This window comes from Aythya marila (genome assembly GCF_965140915.1).
Source record: "Aythya marila genome assembly, chromosome: 2".
Classification (NCBI taxonomy): Eukaryota; Metazoa; Chordata; class Aves; order Anseriformes; family Anatidae; genus Aythya; species Aythya marila.
In genome coordinates this window covers 90426569-90450827 of record NC_139043.1, presented here as the reverse complement: position 1 = coordinate 90450827, position 24259 = coordinate 90426569, and the positions used below count along the sequence as shown (strand labels likewise).

The window sequence follows — 24259 nt, the reverse complement described above, 5'->3', positions numbered from 1 at the left end:
CACTTGTATTAGCACATGTTCCTTTCTTCTCACTCACACTCACTCTTGGTCTCTCACCTGATACTAACTTTAACCTCTTTAGCCAATATCAGTGCCATTTGGAAAAAGGAGCAGGGGCCTGAAAAGCAATTGCAATCTGGTGGAAGGAGAGGAATGCCCATGCAAAGGGCAAGGTACCCCATGAATGTGTTCCGAATGAGATGAGAGTTGTGATTAGCTTTTTTTAGAAGGGTCAAATTTCCACTGTTTTCATTTGTGGGAAATTTGCAACCATACCCTTCAATTTCTTGTAGTTAATCAACCCTTATGTAAAAGTTCTAGATTTCTTCACTTCTAATACATGTGAAACTGCTCACCTCTCTTAGTTGTTCCTGGGGAACAATCCTATTTTTAACACAGACATAACTAGCCTTCAATTTCTTTTTAAAAATAAAATCAAGTTGTTTTATGATAGGGCTAGTTATGTCTTCATTATGAAGTAGAATTATAGTCCACTTAAAAATGTGTGTGGCTTTTTAGAGATATATTTTCTGTTTCTGGTTTGAGGTAGGTAATAAAATTAAGGTAGCTTTATTCTAAACTGAAAGCCATAACGTTTCAGATTTTCTTCTTGTTGGTGTTATTGAATGCTTTCCTATATTTATTTTTGAAGGCTGTGATCACTCAGGCATCTTTTACTTGTAGTTATTTTCATCAGTTACTTGAAAGCTGTTTTTTTATGCTTTGTTTTCCAAAAACTTATGTTTCCAGTAAACGTGCTTTTACATTAAACAGAGCTGAAGAGTGTGATGCCTGAAAATATGAAGGCTTTAGCATATGCTACTTAAGTATTCTGTTTGTGTTGAATTAAAACAGCAGACTTTTTTTTTTTTTCTAGAAAAATAAAATGTTCAGCCTGAGTAGTGTATTTTGAATTCCAGCATCAGAGTGGATTTAATTGGAATAAAGTAAGCATTCAGTCTGCCCGAAGCACACTTTGTACCTGTCAGTGTCATGCTCTTAGAAGAGTGAATTTACATAATATCACACACTTATTTACACTGCAAAGAAAAGCTTTGGAGAAACAAGGCATGACTCTAACATTTCTTCTCTAGTTACTGATCAGAATTGCTTGTTTTGTTTTCAAATGTTAATCTGTTAGCTACTTCACCAAAAAAAAGGTTAAAGGAAGAAATCAGAATTAGTCAGGACTTCAAACTAGGTCAAGCATCGAATGGCCAAGTGTGGTAGGCAGATCACTTCAGGACAGAATATACCCAGAGAAGTTAGTTATACAGATGCATGTCAAAACAATATATCTAAAACTAAATTTCTGAAAGTAATGTCTTCCTAAACAATTCACATTTCTTATATATGTGTATGCATGGTTATATATGGTAAATCTGTATTTTATTGCAGCTTAATAAAAATGCTTTGAAACTTAATGTTTCATTTCTAATAACGCAAGTGCGACTCAGTAATAGAATTGTCCAGTTATTTTTTAACTTACACGCTTACTTGACTTTTACTGGATGTATTTGAAAGTTTATGAGAGGAATAACCAGCAGAAAGAGTTAAATGAAACCTATTTCTCTGAAAATATATGAATTATTGTGGAAGTAGAAGGCTTTTTTCTTTTTCTTTTTTTTTTCTAGTTTTATCAGAATTATCAGAATTTTGCTCTCTGAAGTGCGTGAGGCAATGCTAAAAACTTACTTAGACACTCAGCTGGCACTGAAAGGCCACTTTCAAACATCTGACACTGTCATGCATAAAACTTTTCATTTAAGCATTTAACATAGGATTTAGTATAAATATAGCCAGTTGCTTTGCATGGAAAATAAATAATCTCTAAAGCTTAATTCTGGCATTTTTAGTAGGCCAAACTGTTATATGCATTAAAAGACTTTAAATACTTTTTTGATAAGCAAAAAAAAAAAAAAAAAAAGAAAAACAAACAAAAACAAGTCTTCCCTTAAAAGAAACTTACCAGTTTAAATGAGTAATCTTATTAACAGAACTTTTTTGAACAAGGTGCTAGTTCATAATCTTTCTATGGACATGGGTAAAAATTGGGCACGGACTGTTCTTAAACCTATTTCCACCATAGTTAGTACGCTTCACACATTTTCCTGATTGCTTTTAAAAGAAAATTTTCTGAAAAGTACTTGAAAGGATTAATAAAAGCATTAAATACTTCTGCTCTACAGAAAATGTAGGTAGGACTGAAGACTTTTATATGCATTGTGTTGAGCATGACTTCCAGTGGTGTAATTAAAACATTTTTTTTTCATGCTTGTTCTTGATTGACAGCAGTTGTATTGCTGAAATCTCTCTCTTCCTCCTGGCAGAATGTTACCATTGTTCCGTTAATGTAACTGTGTTCAAGGACCAATGTCACAGCTCATACTCATTCATCTTCAAGCCGAGACTGTTTTAAAATATTCAGTACTACACCTGAGATGTGCAGAGGAACATGTAGATCTCTGTGACTTGGTGAGGTTAGCACAGAGAGAAAAGCTTCACCTTTGTATTCAGTGCAATCACGGAGGCCATACACATTAAGCTACAAACATTACCATGATGCTAGTTCTTTTAAACTGGGGACTTTGGATAGCTGTGTAATAAACAGGTGAGACTATATTTGTTGCAGACTCAGTCAACCAAATGAACTCTGCTAAACCCCAGAAGGCCTGCAAAATTTTCAGGCAAGAAAATTGGTTTGCACTACTAACCATTTGTTTGCGACTGTGCTAATATGCACAACAAAAATTAACTCGTTTTGAGTTTCTCTGGAAACAAACATTTAAGATCTATCAAACTGTTAGGCTCTTTCAGCACAGTTCAGCTTCCAAGATGTGTCACAACTTATTTCTATGGGTTTTACTGACAGCCCAAGAATGCAAAGGAAAAAATGAGGGGGGAATTAGCTTGTTCAACCAGAGCAACAGTAAGGAATGGTAATCACCCCCAGGTCAGCTCTGCCTCTTGAGATTTACAAGACAGCCACTAAGAGTTCATGCCATGCTTCTTTCCCTCTGGTATCATACATTTTCTTGCATGAGGGACTTATTCTTAGATTAAATCCTACTATAGGCTGTGCGCTGTTGTACAACTCTTGTGTGCTTTGAGCATATCGTGTAATACATTCTGTAGCTGTGTTTATAAGAGTATTTATTTTGCCTATATGATTACTGATTTCAAATCTGTACTATGTTATTACACAAGCTTATGTGACAAGCTTATATAAACATACACAATATCAATTGCGTCAATTGCATTCACTCTCAGTTGTTCTTCATTTAGTGTTACTTATCTTTTTCTGTGATGGACAAAGGCTGTACTAAGTGATTGGAAATTTTGTTAATTGTCACCTGTTTGTACTGCAACTAATTATGAGTATAGGCATTTGGTAGTCATTAGTTATGGCTATTGTATTTTGATTAACTTGATCATCAAATAAGCAGGTTTGTTTGTGATACAGGTGTAATTTTACATAAAGCTGATTATGTCTATTTTTGGTTTTGGGTGTTATAGTGATAACTTAATAAGAAAGACCTTAGCCAGACAAATATAGAGAAATCAGAATTGAAAAATGGATTTGGTCAGGTTTTAAACTCTGCTTGCAAAGAAATTATCTGTAAGTTACATTACTGTAGGATTTAATTCATTCTGTTCAGCTAGTCAGCTCATTATCATTACTTTCATGGTAGATAATTATATGCCCAAGAATGTTTATGCATGGGTTTTTGAAAGTAAGAGTCATATCTACTCCATAATAAAATCTTGTCTTATCTCATCAAGTTTCTATGTAAGCATCCTACACTCTTCATTTTTGTTTCCCTAATGAAGAAATGTAGAGGAGAAGGAAGAACTTCTCCTCTAGCAAGAGAAACACAGAGGTGTAAAAGGGCATAGTATGAAATGAAGAATAAGCAGTAGAGGAAACTAGCTGAGAAAAGAGGAAAGAGTTAGAAAAGCGAGGAATTATCTTTTAATTCAAGTCTCCTCACCAAACACAAAAGCTGTATTTTGTAACTGAGAGTTTCCATGCATTTGATCCTTCTTTGCAGACTTTTTGAAAAGACCACTGGAGAGTTATGTGAAAAAATTAAAAGTTCCTGTTCATGTGATTCGAATGGAACAGCGTTCTGGATTGATCAGAGCCAGATTAAAGGGGGCTGCTGCTTCGAAAGGCCAGGTCATCACCTTCTTAGATGCTCATTGTGAATGTACGGTAGGCTGGCTTGAACCGCTGCTGGCAAGGATCAAAGCTGACAGGTAATTATCTGTTGGTTCGTGTTCTTCTTATTTAAGGTTATTGAGAAGTTTCTAAGTATTACGATGTAGCCTACAAGGAAGGTATCTACTTTCTGAAGGGATAGATAAGTCCCGTACTTCTCATTGGTGTAAGGATAAAAGGCTAAGTCAGTACAGTTTTTAAAAAGTAAATAATTTAAAATTAAACCTATATTAGAATGCACGAGAGATCTGAGTAAGAATGGGGTTAAGAGCAGAGGAATTAGAGCTCTTCTGCCTGATCTCCTTCATGAAATTGGGAAGATAGCCTTAAGAAATAAATGGAGCCCTTATCTCAAAAATAAATAATGTAAACAAGAACGGTCAAATTTTACTGTTTTCAGGTTTTCCATGTGATTTCTTTATTTTGTAATATATTCATGCTGTGGATTACTTGTCAATGAGTGGATTTCTATGATATGACTTTGGTCCTCAAGGTTGTGTTTTCCAAAGTTAGAAAAAGAGTAGTTACTGGAATCACACTGACGTACACTGCACTAACATAGCTTTGTATTTCTAAAGTCTATACTCACAACACTTGCATCCATGTTAGCATGATGGAAACTGCATTCAGAGTTTTGAAAAAAAAATAAAAAGAGAATTGGTTTGCTTTATAAAACATTCGTATATCTGAACAGTAACTCTGTAGTTGCAGACTAGTCTGTTAATAAGCAGTATATTAAATAGGCTGGCTGCTAAGCACAGTGTTACAGATCTGTTTTGTTCTTGAGGCTATAGGTGAAAATCACTTACATGCTAACATTATGAAATACAACATTATGACAAAGCTGCAGCTAATGAATCTGTACAGAACTGTGCAAAGGCACAATGGTAACCTTTAAGTTGTTATCATCAGTAGAAATTTTTGTCAGACACTGTAAATTATTGTTACAATTTCTGCAAATAACCCAACAAAATAAAACCTTTGAATTTAGTTTCAATCCTTGAATCTTTACTGAGCTTTCCGTGAGAGGAAGCCTGCTTGAGGACAGTTATTTAAGTGTCTTTAAGATGATTAGAATTATTATCTCCAAGTATATGCCTTAATGATGTCAGGACAGTGAACAAGGAAACCTCTTCATGTTGACTTTGCTGCAGTAGCTATACTTTGTTCGTGATGGCCATCGTCTCTTAGTCCTGATGGCATGTTGGAGTACTTCCCCTGGGCTAATGTCAGCGTCTTAATTTCAAAATGTTACTTCAAAAATTTACTTTGAGCACTTAAATAGAAAATAAAACCTCTTCTCTTTTACATTCAATTGCTGTGTGACATTGAGATATGCTATGATCACATTTTCCATCTGCAGGAGGATGATTATTTATTACTGATAATAGTTCAAATACTGTTTAAAAAAAAAAAAAAAGTAGTAGTGCCAAAAATGGGTCAGAAAAAGACATTTTATTATTTCTAATTAGCAAGATAGAGCTTGATATCTTTTGTGGTAACAGTCTGAATGCATGTTGAGTAAGGTTGTTAAAAGATAGCATTTGAAATTTTAAACTCTGTACTTGTTAAAAATGGAAAATAACATTTTTTTTTTCCTAACACTTGAATTAATAAGATTTGGTTCTTTCCTCTTTCTAGGAGAACAGTAGTGTGTCCCATCATCGATGTAATTAGCGATGACACCTTTGAATACATGGCAGGTTCTGATATGACCTATGGTGGGTTCAACTGGAAGTTGAATTTTCGTTGGTATCCAGTTCCTCAGAGAGAGATGGATCGACGGAAAGGAGATCGAACCCTTCCTGTTAGGTAATGATTAAATTGGGTGAAATGTTCACCTGGTGTTTACACGTCTTTTCTAGGTTACTCTTGTCTATAAGTAATTAATGAATTGCGTTGTAGCATTATTTTGGTCTGTATGAAGAAATAGCACGAAGATTATTTTACATGGATTAGTTGCTGGTAACTTCTGGAAACAGGGAAGGAAGCTAGCAGTATGTCACTGTGGAAATATTTCTGTGTGTTATGCTAGTTACCAGCTAGCTGCTAGCTCTTTGCTAGTTTTTATATGATGCACGGATTTTTACTGAATCATGCCTCATTTTTATTTTTTGTTCTAAGAAAGTAAACACTATTTTGAATATGAGTCTTTTTTTTTTTTGCATGTGTGTATATATATATTTCTGTGTGCATACATAAACTTAATGTCTTCAAAATGCATGGATGGGAGGCAAATTTATTTTAGCATGTCATGTAGATGTTATAACGAATATAATGAGAAACGCAGGTAAGTTGTCTGTAATATGTACTTTTTAACAACCCCAAATTTACATTTTCTGGCCTTATCTTTCTGAAAAGAAAGATACTAACCAAAAAGGTGAGGATGTGGTTCAGTATTATTATTTATTTGTTTTTTCATTATGAAGATTTATGAAATTGAGGGCTAAAGAAGTTAAGCATATTCTCAGGATGGTGCTTAAAGGAGTATTATTTTCCAGTATCCATTTTAGGGGAAAAACACACAGGTTTTTAGTTAAAGACTGTTACCACTCTAGCTTATATATTACATTTTTCCAGGAAAAGCTTAAAGTGTTTCAGAAAAATGGTTGGTCATTTAAAAAAAAAAAAAAAAAAAAAAAGTTGGAAAAACAGTTTGTAGACATGAAATACAAAATTATAGCAACAGAACGTGTAGTTCGTTGTTTGTTTTTTTTTTTAAGTGAATTTGGGAGGTGTTGCTGTGAGAAACTAGGTGTTGCTAGTTAGGAGAAACTAGCACAGTCTTACTTTACTTCCTACCAATAAGGAAGTTGTAAAAGAAAATCTGGTTGTAACTCCGATTGTACAATTTTCTCATGTTAAGTAATACTAGTGAAAGCAAGCAGGCCACTTCACAGCCTTTTGTAATTTTTCAAGAGTAGTTGACAGAAGTATAAATTTCCTGTAAGAAACTTTTCCCTTTCATGAGAGTTACCATCATTGGAGGCAGAAGTCTCCTTTTCCAGGAACGGTAGCAGCTTACTTGGGGCTGTTTCTCTATACAGAGTCAAACTTAAGTGAGAAAACAAGAACAACTGTCACTAGCTGTTCCTCCTCTGGAAAATTTTGAGCTAGCAAATGCATCAATGGTAACTGAATTTGGACAGAAACCTACTGAGAAGGAACAAATTACCTACTGGAGAAATAAAAAGCCATTTTGTCAGTGTAAGCATGAAATGTATTTAATTATGTCTTCATAGTGACTGATGCTTATTTTTTTTTATTTTTTTTTTGTCTTTCTTTCAGGACACCAACAATGGCAGGAGGTCTTTTTTCAATAGATAGAGATTACTTTCAGGAAATTGGAACATATGATGCTGGAATGGATATTTGGGGTGGAGAAAACTTAGAAATTTCTTTCAGGGTAGGTAAAAATTCATCTCTGTTCAGTGTTTTATTACTGTCAGGGCATCTCGAGTTCTGCAAAATACAGATATGATGCCTGCAACATGTTTCTTTCCTTTTGCTGTTAGTGGTATGCTTCTGTCAAGTTCCTCCAGTGGAGATGGGCAAAAACTGTACCCATCAGTGAGGAAAAGTGTATGATGAGCAGTTGAAAGGCTTATGACAGAAATGGAATCAGAGTGTTCATCCTGAATAAATACATGTGCTTTTTTTTCAAGAAAGAATTCACTTAGAAAATCCACTTGGCAAGCATAAGTTAAGAATAATATTGTTAGTGATGTTTAGCACATCAGTGCAGCAGCTTTGTTATTCTCTTCTTGTTGTGCTCTACCTTAGTGATTTCATGTTTTCATTTGGATGTGGACCTAACCGCTGTTGTTTCACTTTCATTGCTACCAAATAGAACTGTTTCCTTTTGTTTTGCTTGTCATCTCAGAGTATGTAGATGGGCGCTTCTGTAAAAGTTTCTGAATCTGCCATTTCTGAATCTGAGGTCCAAAATAAAACTGAAAATACTTTCCAAGTAAAATTTTTCAGAATGTATCTTGTTTTTACATGGAGACTCTATTTTATAGTAGACTGTGTGGACAAATTACTACCTGTTGCTTCTCTGTGATTCATGTGAGCCTTTTCCTTCCTTTGCTGTCAGCTTGCCCAGTCCTCTAAAGTAATTCCATGCTGTGAGGCCTGATAAACTATTTCTTATGCTATCGTACTCACACTTGTGAGCATTCTTACCTGTGGAGCAGGAAACAGACTTATTTTTCCTCTTCCAAGCTGTATGTGTATGTTTTACACGTTATCTAATATTTCTCCAATTTGAACAAAAGCAAATAATTGCAATTTTAAATATATATCTTTTATCCATTTGCAGCTATGCAGTAACTGTTCTTTCACTTTCAGATCTGGCAGTGTGGTGGCACTTTGGAAATTGTAACTTGTTCACATGTTGGGCATGTGTTCAGAAAAGCAACACCGTACACTTTTCCAGGAGGTACGGGGCAAATAATCAACAAAAATAACAGACGGCTTGCAGAAGTTTGGATGGATGAATTCAAAAACTTTTTTTATATCATTTCCCCAGGTGAGCAAGCCCTTGGTTATGAGAAATAATCTATTAAGAATTTAAGAGAATTACTACTGGGAAAGAACATGAGTATTATGAGCATTTAGATAAAAATGTTATCGCTTTGAAGTTTGTAAGACAAAGCTCATGTAAGATGTACAAAAAGGAAGACCTTAATTAAAAAATAATTTTGTTAGCCTAACCAGAGATGTGCCCTGAAGTCTTTGAAGTATTTTTTTTTTTTTATTATTTTTTAAATATGAACATGACTTATGAATGAGCTTCCTGTGCAAGGGAATTAAAGCTCAGTAGAACGTCAAAGAGTTCAATTGTGGTGCTGAAAGCTAGCCATCCGAATGCATCTCATAATGTGCTGGTGTTTGGCCTCTGGCTTCTGTGTTGTAGGCATTCGAGGCTGCATCGATCAGAAATGATTTAAGTGAATTGTTGTAGCAGGAGCGGCAAAACTTAACGTCATTTGCTTGGTAGCGTTTGCGCTTCGCTATCCAGAGTGTAGGATAGTTGCCAATATATTTGACTGTGGTGTTATTTATGATGTTTCTGGAAAATGGATGTTAACAAAACATGAAAATGGAATATATGAAAGCAGATTTCCCATAAACTCAAACTTTGTGCAAAGAAAGTTTCAGTAAAGGAAAGGAAGGCTGGGAAATACTGAATTATTACCGTCCTCTGCAGGTTATGTTTTGTTGTTTAAAAAGCCAGCAAACGAGAGACAAACTTTGGGGAGCAACAGACACCCATAACTACCTGAGATATGGAGAGACTTTCCACTTCAAACACTATGCAGTAGTTTTATATGCTGAATCTGCTTTTCAAATAAGTACTTTTAAAAACTAGTATTCCCTTATGACTTGCTTATTAAACCTGCATAAATGTTGAAATTTAAAACCTATAACACAATATAGCATGAGTCTGAACAATGTCAAATTTAGATTACAGGTTTTGAGAATACTCGTGAGAACAAATGACCATGCTTCTCTTTACTGTTTTTTTTTTTTTCCTAAGAGAACACATTACTTAAGACATGTAAGATTTTTTTTTTTAAATAATAAAAAAAAAAATAATCTTGGTACTACTCAAAACCTTTGAGGTGAAATCAAAAGCTTAATAGCTTATGGTTACCGCCCTGTGTTTTTATTAATGAAGCATTATGAGTTCAAACATCACGTGTATAAATATATCGTTGAGGTAAGTTGTATATAAATAGCTGCAATTATTTTTGGCTAAGATTGCTTTTATAGATCCATGTCAAGCTAGATTTTTGGATGTACTAAGCAGCTATGAACACCTGACTATAAAAATAAGCTCTTGAAAACAAACCTGAATTACTCGACACAGTGGTAAGGCTGTGTTACTTTATATATATATATATATAACCTTTGTAGTGCTCCCATTTCATGTGGTAACCATAAGCTACAAAAGGAAGTTAGTGTTTTCGTTTTGTAGAATTACTGTTTTGATAGGGCTTGCTTTCATGGGTTTGCAGCATTGTGGAATATAAATGCATCCTCCTGTTGGAGAAAAGGAGTGTAAGAATTTCACTTAGAAAATCAGTAAAAGTTGAAATGGGGAAAGTAACTTCAGCAATTAGCTGTAATTGCACTGTACGTTCTCTTTCCTTTTGAAAGATGCACGTCTGCATAGGTTGTTGTATGCTAATAGCCTGGACATTTCGTGGATATGGATGTTTTCTTGCCAAGAGCTCTAAGCTGCTCTTAGAGCATCTGCACCTGCCAACTGGTGCACAGTCTCTGTATACCCATATCCATACTGATGCTGTGCTAAAGTTTGATGCTAGAATTTCCAAGTGTTTTAAGAACCGTAGGATCATACAGAACCTGAATAAGTTGGGTTATTCTGAAACTGGCTGGTTGCTGGGAGATGTGAAAAAAAAATGGTTAGTACTGTGGTGGCTCTCTTTTAGCTATAACATTTGTTTAAGAATGAACTTATACTCGGTGCTGCTCATTCTTTCCTCCAAATCCATGTGAACCATTAGAGCCAGTAGGTATTATCTAGAATGAATTATTATTTGGGAAAGTCCCCAGATCCCTTACTGTTATTATTCTGGTATCTCCAGGCTTACGAGGTGTGCAAACTGCTTATTTTTACCTGTTGACAGCAAATATCACTGTAACTTTTCAGTATGTCTTTCTGAGCCAGCTCAGTGAATCTCTGCTGCATTGACTCGCTTAGCCATGTTCTGGTTTTCCAAGCCATCCTTCTAATGTAAAAATTAAATGTTTAGTTCTTGCAGGATGATGGTGTAGCGACCCTCTGGCAGACTACAGCATGCAGACTGTGAAACTCTTTACTAGTGCAGTGTGTACTTTCAGTATTACTGTGACAGTGTCACAACTTCTTGCAAAGAGCAAGGTGAGGATTTTTAGGCTGATGCTGGTTTGCAAGCCTGGGTGCAGATGAGAAAGGAAAGCAGGCAATCCTCCGTGCATCCATGTTTTTTCTCCTTAGTTGACATGGATGAGGAAATTGGGTTTTGAAGGAGCTAATATACTGACAGGCGTCATTGAGCCAAGCGAACAAGAAATTTGTTTCCTCCTTTATATCCTTTCTCTTCTGCTCCCTTAAGATAGTGAACTACAGAGGGATTGGTCCGGGAAAGCAAACCTAAGATTTTCAGGTAGCTTTTCCCACTTCATATAATCTGAATTGTCTGAAAAAAATGGCTTACTGTTTGACTGATAAGAACTCAGGAGACTTTTTACTATCGATATAATGTAGTTAAATGGAAAGCCGCGCTCTTGAAAAGTAAGCCTGTAATCCTTTTTTCCTCTAATAAGTACAACCTAGTAGGAATTATTTGTCTCTTTTAAGCTTTCATGCGTTTTAGAAGCCGTCGTTCTGCTTAGAAATAGATAGGTACAGCAGGAAGCTGGGCAGGGCAATTTTTGCAGCAGGTTGTGCTCAGCCAAAATCAAACCGATCTCATTGCACACAACAGCTGTTCTCCACGACGGTAATGGCACTAGCTGTCGTCTTTCTGCATTAGTCTACAGTTTTTCTCACAGTTGCGTGTTTCAGCAGGGTGCTGTTTCCCAGACCATTTCCTGCTGGAATCCGGCACAGGCTCCTGTTAGCTTGTTCTGCAGGCTTTGCTGCTGCTTTACGATTTTTAGTGTAGCTCTTTCCTCTCCTTCTGTAGTCTAAAATACTGCGACGGGATTGTCCGAGGTGAGATGGTGTCAATCTAACAGTCTGCTGCAAGGAGAGCACCTTGCCTGTCATGCCAGGGGCTGAGGTCCTCCCCTCGCTTGTTGATTGTCCATTTATCAAGTCAAAGCAGCTGACATAAACTCCTGGGGATGTTTTATTCTCTGGGCTGGCCTTCTACTGGTTAAGCGAGCACCTGTGTCAGCACAGGAAGCGCAGCAGGAATCTGAAGCTGAGCAAGGGAAACTGCCCCTTTCCGCAGCAGCAGCTGCAGAGCATGAGGTCGGCTTACCACAGCTCCCTCCCCCGCACCTTCCTATAACTACTAATTAATGGTAAACTGACCCTAGTGGCATTTTCTGCTATCTCCCATCTAAATGTGAAGCAAAGATGCTTTAAACGCTGTGGTTTCCTCGTGCTGCACGTGAGTCTGGGTTGCAGCTCCTTCGTGCAGCCTCCTGTTCCTGGGCCAGCATGCATGGCCCTCATTCAGCAGCCTCTCGTATCCCAGCTGGTACGCTCCAGGCATCCCAAAAAGCAGCTCTAATGAGCTTGGGTAGAGCCTCATCTAGTGTGTATGGAAATTAATTATATTGTTGATCAAAAGTTTTACCCAGAATGTATCTTTGATTGCACTGGAGCTGAACTGAAGAGGTAGAAGGCCTGAAAAGACAGACAGCACTGTAGCGTTATCTAAGCAAAAACCACCGAGGCAGACAGAGGTGTGTTATCCTGAGAACTGGATCAGTAAGCCTAGGTTCTTATCACCGCAGGTGCCCGTCTCTAGCCAAGCATGGTAAGTCTAGGATAACGTTTCTATTTCTGGGTGGTGGGGAGGACAGAGAAGGCACTGAGTCAATGGTAGTTGATCTTGCAATGTAGCTAAACCTATCTTCAAAATATATATGGAGAGATTCCAGACAGTCACGTTTCAGCTAGCACTCCCTGTAAGCATTAACTGGAGATGTAAATACATAACTGCTTGAATTTATTTTAATGATTATTACTTACCAAGTGTCATAATACTGAATAAAAACAAGTTCTATGATTTTTTTTTTAACAGAAGACCAGTTTTGGATGAAACAGCTTTCATGCAGCGCTTTTGAAAAATGATTGAGTGGCTTATAATCATGATGAAAACATCATGCTTCTCATTTTTCAAAGCAGTTTAGCATAAATATATTGCCACACTGAACTTGGCAAGCAAATCTTCAGCTCTTTGGAAATTTCGAGGACAGTAAAATTGTTGCAACATGGCCACTGGGAAGCCTAATAAGTAATAATTTAATAATTAAACCCCTGAAGGAGTATTCTACTGATAGACATTATTTGCATGCGAAAGCAGTGGGCTATTTGTACTGTAATAGCGAAAAGAGTGGAGAATTTAGTAATTTTGAAACGGTTCCTTCCCAGTCTAATAGAACTATCTCTCAAAAATAGAGGAATAATTTTTTCAGAAAATAGTGATAGCATTGAATAGCTTCTAAACATTTCTTCTGATGCTTAGTAGCCAAATTGCAGAAATGGCTGCTTGGGTGAGAAGTGTGCATTTGTCAAATTAAAGAATTTGATTACTTTTGAGTAAAAGTGTAAGTATAACCGAGAGATCTGATTGATTAGTAATGTGTAATGGTCTTTTCTGTTCGGAGTAGCCTGGTACTGCATGCCAGATTTCTTTAAGAAAACTAACGCTACCAGCAAGTGCTGAGATGAATCTTAGATGAATCTTAAATTTGTACAAAAGATTGGTGATGGTGTGCTGGGTTTATTTGATATGAGTTTGCATTATCAGGATTTTGAGTACTTTTTTTTTTTTTTTCTTTTTAACAAATACACTTAAAAAATGCGTGCAATTGTCACACAGCAAACAGCAAGCCAGGTGACAAGAAGAATCATCAGGAAGATGCAGGTGTTTAATGTAATCAAAATAGGGTTTGTATTTTTTGCTGTTTTTGTTTTGGGGAGGGAAAAACTGTGGATAGCAAGTGCTGTTAAAACTGTTTCTGATTTTCATGAACAAAACCCAAGTATTAAAACAAATAACTGGTGGACATGATTGTCCTCATTGTATACCTACCTGTGCAATCTGGCATAATAGCTATCTGGGAGGAAGACTTAATCTAATTTTTTTTATTTTATTTTATTTTATTTTTTATCTGAACCTTTAAAACCAAGTATAAAAACACTGGAAGACATATCTAAGACTTCAGTGCTTACATCATCTTTTACTACTGTGTGCAGAAAATGTTTCAGAAATGACGTTAAATGTTTGTATGATTTCTATATTGCAGTTTTCCTAGTTTTGCTTCTACTTCTACCACAAACTGTTACCTATTAGTAACTGTGCCTGCACGGTGTAGTGCAAAAGTATAGGGATACTCAAGCTATTTTTGAGTAATATAGAGAAGGTACCAGAAGCACTGAAGATATTGACTTGCTTACCTGGAAAACAGAGTAACTTAGCCTTGTTAAAGAACACCACTAAGTCAAACTGTACTCTTTCTGCTCTCCAGTCCAGCTGCAAAGCTGATGCTAACTCTAATCTGCATGCCAGTATATGGTTTGGAGCAGACATGACTTCAGAGGGGTTTTGTTTTTTCAGGTCTGTCACGCTCAAAATGGTTAAGTGGATATAATGTACACCTTTTATTTCAGTGTAATGGAGTGAAAATCAGCTGGCACGTTTCTTGTACGTGGTGACATTTAAAACTACTTTAAGGAATAACACATTTGTACACCATTAAGTGTCACTTGGTACTTAATTCTGTATGGTTGAGACTTCAATTCTTATGCCATTCAGTAAAATGGCAAAGCCTATTTCTTCTTTTTCTGAAAGTCAGTGTAGCAAATTCTGTTGATGAATGAGTTTTGAATGCCACAAGGTTGTTGCAAGGATGGCATGATAGCTTTTATCCATCAGCTTCATTTTCATGACTCTGTGCTTCAGCTCTGGTTGGCTTAGCAAGGCAGCCTGTCTTCTCTTCATCATTTCTTGAGAGAGCATTCTTTTTGATGTACATAAATCTTAGCTCTGGCGAAGAAAAGGTAGTGGTTTTGCTTTTTTTTTTTTTTTTTTTTGAGTGTGTGTGTTTTGTTGTTGTTGTATATTTATTTTTATTCACATTATTGAAAATGTTATCAAAACAGAAAAGCTTTCGTTTGCTTTTATTCACTTATTAGTATAGTTCTCCAGAATAGCTTTTCAAAAGTCAAAAAAGTATTCTCTAAAGTTTAAAGAAATATAGAAAAATACTAGTCAGATTTGTTTTTGTTCTAGAATATTGAAATTACAAATGATTTTATTGATATTTACAAACAGCTGAAGTAATGCAGTCATCTGTCTTAATTGAGTAGAAATACACCATCTACTGGCAGCTCTATTTAACAACACGGGATACCAACTTCAAAATATCTCAAACTCAATTTCAAAAGGTGAACGATTTTAGAAGTAACTTACCATCCTCTAGGTGCAGGGATTTCTGAAAAATGCATGTAACTGCAGGTCTTTAGTTGTAGTGGCCAGCTGAACTGTCTGTGGAGGGAATTTAAATTGAGTGGTTTTTGGGTTTTGTGTGTGTGTGGTAATGTATTTCTTTGGCCTATGGGATTTGAAGTGTAGTATGGATAGTAAAATGTGATGCCTGAAAACTGGAAATTATCCTACCTTTAATTAATGTTATTGGAATATTAATGAATGCTTAATTCTAGTGAATTAAAAATACCTACTGGTCGTGCATATCTTTCACATCCCATTTCCAGATGGGATTTGAACCATTTAATGTTCGGAAGAAATTAAAACCACCATAAAGGGGTGGGAAGATCCAGGAAGAATATAGCACTTCAATAAATAAGGAACAAAAGAGAATAAAAAGGCAGGCAAAATACCACAAAAAATGTAACTGGCCTAATGGTGAGCACAGTTCCTGCAACTGCTGCAGTTATATTGAACAAACACTAAATTATTAAATGCTTAGTTCCCTGTGTGATGGCTGCATTTTGTCTGTTTCTTTATGCAGTTAGATGGATGATGAAAGGTTCAGCAGGTAGTATCTGGCTTAGAGAAATAAATTAAAATGCAGTTTTTACTCCACAGAAGGAGATTGCTGTGTTATGCTGCATAGTGTATATACACTCCAGTTGGCATTGGGGATAGAATGGGGTTAGTGAATGTAACAGTTTCAGCCTTTTCCTCTAACTAAGTAAGCAATTGCATTCATATTCTTCCACAAGCCATAGCTCAGAAGTTGTCATGTATACTATAGATGGCCTGATTCAACCTTTTCTATAGTTATCAGGAGAAAATGTCAGGGGTACTGATCAACTTGTCCACAGTGAGTATAGAAAGCATAATGCTGGACTTATTTAAAAAAAAAAAAAAAAAAAAGTTTTTTTGTGTGTAGGGATGATTGCAAGCAATGTATTATACAGATCACCTTTGTATTAAATGGAATTATATACAAATCCTCTGCTAACAATTAAATAAAACTTTTTATCCTTTATCTCTAGGAGTTACTAAAGTTGATTATGGGGACATATCTTCACGACTTGGACTGAGACGCAAGCTCCAGTGCAAGCCTTTTTCCTGGTACCTGGAGAACGTTTATCCCGATTCCCAAATTCCACGCCATTACTTTTCTCTGGGGGAGGTAAGATTTTACCCTACGTATTTGTCTACTGTTTGTAAAAGTATGTTGCACAGCAAGTTGTTTGTATTCTGAATGGAATAGTATAAACAAGTTAACCTCCCGCAAAGTTCAAGTAACTTGCACATATATTCCCATCATCTGTAAAATGACACATCTGGCTTCTCAGACAGAAGACCAAAATTTGTTATACAATACTGTAATTGAAAGGTTTTCCCTTCTTTATTACAGTGCTAAATTTCACATAAAAGGCCTTTAGAAACAGTCCTTCAGAAATTCATAGTTATGGATAACTTTGTGTATAAATTTCTCTACATACAGTTTTGCTTAATAAAACTAGACCAGATCAAGCAAGGACTTTGTTTAAAAAAACAAATCAAACATTACTCTGAACTTTACCCCCAGAATCTTCTTCAGTGACCAGCAAATTCCAGTGATCCCTAAGCTTTGCTGGACATTTGTCTTCCTTTAGTTTCAGTGACTGCAGAGGTAGCACAGATGATGCTGTCCTTAATAAGTAGGCCCTACTCCCTGCTACAAGTCATGCTGAGCCAAATATCTCACCTCTTGTAGGGTGATTTTATACTGTGTTTGTTTGTAAAAGAAAAACATTTTTAACAAAACAGGGCAGGCGTTCAGGCTGCTGCATGGATATCAGCAGACCGATATTCATGCTGTCTACTGTATAGTAATATGGGGATTAAGGCTGTAACTCAAGAAGTGAGGAAATTGAACCCAATCTCCCCTGACTTCAAAGGGAATTAAACCTACTGTGCCTAGGAGAGTGTTTTGAAACTGCTGGTAGTTTGGGGCTGGAGACAGAGTTGTGTCCATTCTGTTGTAGGTGAGTCTTTGTGGAAGTAGGGTCCGCAATATGGGAAGATCCCCAAATGAAAGCAAAGAAACATCTTTAACCTAGTAGCTTGAACAGTTGCCTGGGAATTTGAGCCTCAGAGAGTGTGTTTTTCATTGTAGTACCATTCATACATTTTACAATTCATTCAAATAATCCCTGCATGTATAAAAGAGAATTGTTGCCAGTGTGGTTTGATATGGGCCTAGTTCTTTTCTAACAATAACAGCTTTTTGTGATGTGCTCTTTTTCAATCCAAGATAAGAAACGTGGAGACAAACCAATGTCTGGATAACATGGCAAGAAAAGAAAATGAGAAAGTTGGAATCTTTAACTGTCATGGAATGGGTGGAAATCAGGTGACTTTTCTTAATGATGTTAATGAATTGAGTTACTTGGAATGCTACTCATCAGGACATCTTTTCAGTTCTTCCAATAGTGATCATTACATTTTACTTGAACAGTAAAGTTTAGGGAAACCTTATTGAAGAAGAAGCCCGTAAAAGGGATTGCATGAGAAGATCTGTTGGTTTCTCATTTGTAAGTTTTTGAGGACTGATTGCAACATGTTTTAGGTAAACTACAAAGTCAAAAATGAAATGAGGAGAGGAGACTGCCATGAGCCACACTTTACCTCCTGTAGATTCTCTGGAACCATCTCGTGTTTAGACCTGCTGGTTCGCATTGTTAGTTAAACAAAAACAAAACAACATGCCTCCTCCTGACATGTTGCTTTTAATGCGCATGGCTGTGTGCTAATTCTGGACTCTGTTTACATTTGTTTTTTCATTTTGTTAATTCTTTATTAACTCTGTTAAATACAAAGATTACCTGTGTTGAGGATCATATTGTTCCTGTGCAAGAAACAGTATGCAGGTTTGAAAACATCTCTTTTGTTTGAAGAACTTTTATAGTGTTTGTACCCCTAAAATATAAAAAAGTTCAGTGGTTATTAATGAAGTAATGTGTGCAAATATTCCCCTTAACTCTCACTCCTTACTTCTTTTCCCCCTGCCTCCCGACAGTACTACCCCCTACACTGTTCCATCCCCAGGAATTCTTTGGTTGAATGCTTTTTTTTTTTTTTTTTTCTCAATTTCTCTCATTCTTTCTCTGTCTAGGTTTTCTCATATACTGCCAACAAAGAAATTCGAACAGATGATTTGTGTTTAGATGTCTCCAAACTTAATGGCCCAGTAACAATGCTCAAGTGCCATCATCTAAAAGGAAATCAGCTTTGGGAATATGACCCAGTGGTAAGTCTTCTAATAACTTGTGACATTAAAGTAAGATAGCTTGTGTTTTTATGTGAGCCTACACAGCAACAAAATCCTTCGTGGGACCACTATTTGATAGTTGAATAAGCAAGGAAATAAGTCACGATTATGTTCCCTCTGTCATTAATTCATGGTCATTTGATGAGCATCTGCATCGATTTAATTACCTAGTAACGTTTTGGGGAGCCCTTAAAAAAAAGAAGAATATTTTCAGTACACTTCCAGATTCTCTGAAGGACTGCCTATTCTGTTAAGGTGACACTGTAACAAGATCCTTAGCAAGCACTATCTCTTATTGGTCCTGTAGATACCTGAAATAATTTTCTTTCTTCAATTCCAGCATCTGATACCTTGTGTCTCAAAAGATTAAAAAGAAATATTGTTGTAACTAAAAATTCAGCATCATAAAATCATAAGAAAAGTTTTACTTTTCTAATCTGGGTATGTTTAAGGTAGAGATGCTTCAAAGAGCTTTATTTTCATCATCTTTTCCATAACATTCAAACTGATTTTGAAATTCTTATGTCGCACTCCAGATCTAGAAATCATTGGCCATTGATCAATGGTTTGATCTGCAAGCTCTTTACAGTATTGTGATTGGGTAGAAATGTTAATGGGAATGCTTAAATTTGAGTCTTAGAAACCATTCCTTCTTTTTTATATGGTCAGTTTACCTGACTTAAGTAAATATCATGAGTAGTATTACTTACTGTATGCAGTGATCTACGCATACCAAGAGTAAGTGTTTTTTATTGTTTGTTTTTTGAAGGAGAAGATGGTATCTCGATAAAAAAAATCACTAGCATTTCCCAGGAGTTCCAGGTCAGGGTGTGGGGTTTTTTGTTTGGTTGGTTTGTTTGTTTTCCCTCTCCGTGTCTCAAGAGGGGAATGCTTTTTAACACTTATCTATTAGATTATAGATTAGATTTTGATCCAAACAAAACTAGCAGGGCTTGTCAGATTCTGCGGAGAATACAGAAGTATGTATCCTTCAGCTGAAGGAACCAAGTAGTCTCTCTTGCAAAGATTCATAGAATCATAGAATCATAGAATATCCTGAGTTGGAAGGGACCCTTAAGGATCATCAAGTCCAACTCTTGACACCGCACAGGTCTACCCAAAAGTTCAGACCATGTGACTAAGTGCACAGTCCAATCTCTTCTTAAATTCAGACAGGCTCGGTGCAGTGACCACTTCCCTGGGGAGCCTGTTCCAGTGTGCAACCACCCTCTCTGTGAAGAACCCCCTCCTGACGTCAAGCCTAAATTTCCCCTGCCTCAGCTTAACCCCGTTCCCGTGGGTCCTGTCACTGGTGTTAATGGAGAAAAGGTCTCCTGCCTCTCGACACCCCCTTACGAGGAAGTTGTAGACTGTGATGAGGTCTCCCCTCAGCCTCCTCTTCTCCAGGCTGAACAGGCCCAGTGACCTCAGCCGTTCCTCGTACGTCTTCCCCTCCAGGCCTTTCACCATCTTCGTAGCCCTCCTCTGGACACTTTCCAACAGTTTCATGCCCTTTTTATACTGTGGTGCCCAGAACTGCACACAGTACTCGAGGTGAGGCCGCACCAGCGCAGAGTAGAGCGGGACAATCACCTCCCTTGACCTACTAGCGATGCCGTGCTTGATGCACCCCAGGGCACGATTGGCCCTCCTGGCTGCCAGGGCACACTGCTGGCTCATATTCAACTTGCTGTCTACCACGACCCCCAGATCCCTCTCTTCTAGGCTGCTCTCCAGCGTCTCATCGCCCAGTCTGTACATGCAGCCAGGGTTTCCCCGTCCCAGGTGCAGGACCCGGCACTTGCTCTTATTGAACTTCATGCGGTTGGTGATCGCCCAGCTCTCCAACCTGTCCAGATCCCTCTGTAAGGCCTTTACGCCCTCATTTGAGTCCACAACTCCTCCAAGTTTGGTGTCATCAGCAAACTTGCTCAAAATACCCTCTATTCCTACATCCAGATCGTTTATAAAAATATTGAAAAGTACCGGCCCTAAAATGGAGCCTTGAGGGACCCCACTGGTGACCACCCGCCAGCCTGACACAGCCCCATTTACCATAACCCTTTGGGCCCTGCCCGTTAGCCAATTGCTCACCCATCGTATGATGTTTTTATTTAGCTGTATGGTGGACATTTTGTCCAGTAGGATCCTATGGGAAACCGTGTCAAAAGCCTTGCTGAAGTCCAAAAAAATCACATCAGCTGGTTTCCCTTGGTCCACCATACGGGTGATCTTATCATAAAAGGAAATCAGGTTAGTTAGGCAGGACCTACCCTTCACAAACCCATGCTGGCTAGGACCAATGACTGCTTTGTCCCCCAGGTGCGCCTCAATAAGTCCGAGAACCAACTTCTCCATGATTTTACCAGGCACTGACGTGAGACTGACAGGCCTGTAATTGCTAGGGTCTTCTTTCTGACCCTTCTTGAAAATTGGCACAACATTTGCCAGCTTCCAGTCTACCGGGACCTCTCCAAATTCCCAGATTTGGAGATTGCTGCAGCCCATAAAAGAAACTTCTCCTGTGCCTAACCCTAGCCATAAACGTGACTGTATGTGTTTTCTCTCTTTGTACCTAGGCTTTCCACTGATAAAATAATCTTCAGAACTTTACTGAAAGCTAGCTAATGAAGCACAAAAATAAGTTAGAGAATACTTAGCAAGAACACATGCTCATATAGTTGGGTGATTTGTCTATATTTTTTCCTTCTGCCTCTGTTCAGGAGGTGTTTATACTACGGGGGGGGAAAAAAAAAGCAAGTTGTGTGTTAGTCATTTGTCTGCTTAAATGTGTTCCAGGTCCCTTCATTCTCCAGCTGCTGCATGAGTGCAGCACACTGAACTGCTCTTTTTTTAAACTTCTTGCTGCTTGTGCACATAGGGCATGTTTTATCATTTTTTTGTCAGTGCAGTGTCCTGGCCGTGCTGCTGAGAGAGAAGCAGTACCAATTCTAATGCCAGTCAGTGCCATACACAGGCTGATGGACTAATGAGTATACGGAGTACAGTGGCAGGATATGCAACTTCCAAAATACCTCCTCTTTCCCATAAGAACAGCACTGAGGTAGATGGGGTCATGTATGGAAGGTTGCATAAGGAAGATCAGGAGATGCTGGAAAAGATATGTATCCATCTTTATATGCATTTTGTACGCAGATGTACACTTGTACACATGCATGTTTTTAAAAGGAACATTGTTCTAAAAGAACATAATTTTAGGTTAGTTTTGTCCCTGACTGAGGAAAAAAAAGGTTCAACGTGAGTTGAATTCATTCTGATCTCTTGAAAACTACTTTTGTAACTAGTAATCAAAGTTGTACATCTTAACAGACTTTAATTGCAAACTCCTTGAAAATCCCCAGCAGTACGGTCCTATTTATGGGATAGTGGATATTGCTTAAGAAAGTATGTCGTTTAAAAGGTTCAGGCCATTCTGTTTTTTTTGTGAAGCTTAGTGTGTTTAGTACCCACAGTACAGGACAACATATTTACGTACTCTTTAGAATGGGGATCTGGAGTTGATAACCAAGGGGGCCTTGTCTAGTTCCCATTTGCTTACAGAGGAATTGTGACGGCTATTAATAAAAAGGTTGTCTTCTGCCTGAAACTCATTTCTTTTTATTTTGCCTTCCAGAAATTAACCCTGTTGCATGTGAACAGTAACCAGTGCCTGGACAAAGCCACCGAAGAGGACAGCCAGGTACCCAGCATCAGAGACTGCAACGGCAGCCGCTCCCAGCAGTGGCTACTTCGCAATGTCACCCTTCCAGAAATATTCTGAGAGGTTCTGAAGAAAAGAAAGGATTGACTGGGCTACCTCGGCTAATATTTTGGCTACACTGTTAAAGTAGCAACAGAAGGAAACTTCTCTGCAGAATCCACAGTTCATCAGCTGTTAGAACTCCTGCAGCTTTTCAGTAGCTGTGAAGCAGCCTTCCTGTATAAGGATGTGAAACTACCACACATACTAGTGAAACTGCGCCCACTGATGTTTACAGGATTGAACGAGTTTCTTCCAGCAAATAATTTAGAGAACATTGGGACAGTGGAAACATAATCAATGAAATACTCTTTCTGAAGAGCTGCATATCATTGTAGTTTGCTTGCACATCAGTAAGCTCTGCTGAAAGTGCTGTTGAGATGAAGAAAGTTCCAAGACTGTTTTTTTTTTTTCCTGGTTAGTAGTGGTAACCAGGCTACTAAATATAGATCCACAAATAAACAGAGAGCTGGAAAACGGATTCAATAACATGAAATAAGAATTATGTGGTTTAAAAAGGAAAAAGTAAACAGGGTTTAATGGAAACTAAATCAGAACTACGAGAAGTACAATTTGTTATAGTGAAGTATCAAATTTATATGTAGATTTTATACCTCAGTGGGGGAAAAATAACCAAGTCAAAACACAATTGTTTCTCTTTTTCAATTGTGTGATAGTCCATAAATACTATTTTTTTTTTCCTGGTGGGTCTAAAATTATTTTGGGTGCAAATAAAATGAGCGTAAGAATAAACTTAGCTCTTGAATGTCAGATCAACGTTTTTTTATTTTAATTTCTTGGCTGTTGGAATTGTATCTTTTTATTACTGTCTGAAAACTGGAGGTTAACATGCTGTCTAACTCTTTTTGTCCAGACCTGACATTTCAGTTTATACCTGGGTCAGTCAGCTTATGGACTTTCATGGCCAAACAAAAGATTTAAGTACATTTTGAAATTCTTAAGTTAACTTGACAGAATATGCTTAGCACCCAGAACTCATACTACTGTACTATGGTTTTGTTTTCATAGCAATAAATCTTTTGTTCCTTGTTTGATTTCAGTCATCAGAAAGCCAGAAGAAAAGATAGGATGATCTGGGTAGCAGGAGATTGGCAAAACTGAAGGTTTTCTGGAATCCTTTTTCACTCCATATTCAGATGTGCTTCATTGTCAAGTGCATATTTAGATTAGACTCTGAATTGTAATGTTGATCTGCTGCTTTTTTCTAATAAAACCTAAAGAAAGATAGCTAAATTGGCATGTTTTTTAAAGTTAACCTAGCCAAAAGCAATATGACTGTGTCATTACATTGGTCTGCATTTTTTTAAGCTGGATTGTTTTGTTTTGTTAAGAAAAATCTGTGTGGGCTGATGTTGAAAATGAGCTACTGAATGCTCAGAGTATATGCTGAATTTTCTTTTGGAAAGAAAAATGAGATTTACTTAATGGAGAGGATATTTTTATGATAAATGTCATTGTTTGGCCAACTGTCCTGTAAAGCAAATTAAATCTAGACTCCTGCAAAAGTTGTGTGGAATTATGTTTGACTGTTACTGCCAGTTTATATTTGCTACTCCAAGCTACTCCAAATTGCTTTAGGCAGTGTTATCTCCATTATTTCTGCAGCAGTACACAGGAGTTTTCATATGCAAAGCAAGGGATTTTTTTTTTTTTTTAAAGCAGTTTTTTTTTGTTGTATTGATACATCTATCCATAGGGTGAGATGATGTGGAGCTAATCAGGTAATCATCGAGATATATAGATATTTTTCATAAATTCCTTTTTGGAAAGCTGTG

At 37.2% G+C, this 24259-nt stretch overlaps 1 protein-coding gene across 3 annotated transcripts in view; it reads left to right on the top strand.

The window, feature by feature from the left end:
* GALNT1 (polypeptide N-acetylgalactosaminyltransferase 1) overlaps window positions 1-24017 on the top strand; it is an 83963-nt gene extending 59946 nt beyond the window's left edge. For all 3 annotated transcript variants that reach the window (XM_082752933.1, XM_082752932.1, XM_082752931.1), the window contains 8 exons: window positions 4053-4260; window positions 5864-6034; window positions 7511-7628; window positions 8573-8753; window positions 16437-16576; window positions 17687-17785; window positions 18548-18682; window positions 22338-24017. In XM_082752933.1, coding sequence (XP_082609059.1) covers window positions 4053-4260; window positions 5864-6034; window positions 7511-7628; window positions 8573-8753; window positions 16437-16576; window positions 17687-17785; window positions 18548-18682; window positions 22338-22484 — 1199 coding nt within the window. In that variant the 3' untranslated portion in view covers window positions 22485-24017. The remainder of the gene's footprint in view (window positions 1-4052; window positions 4261-5863; window positions 6035-7510; window positions 7629-8572; window positions 8754-16436; window positions 16577-17686; window positions 17786-18547; window positions 18683-22337) is intronic.
* The last annotated feature ends 242 nt before the right edge of the window (window positions 24018-24259 follow it).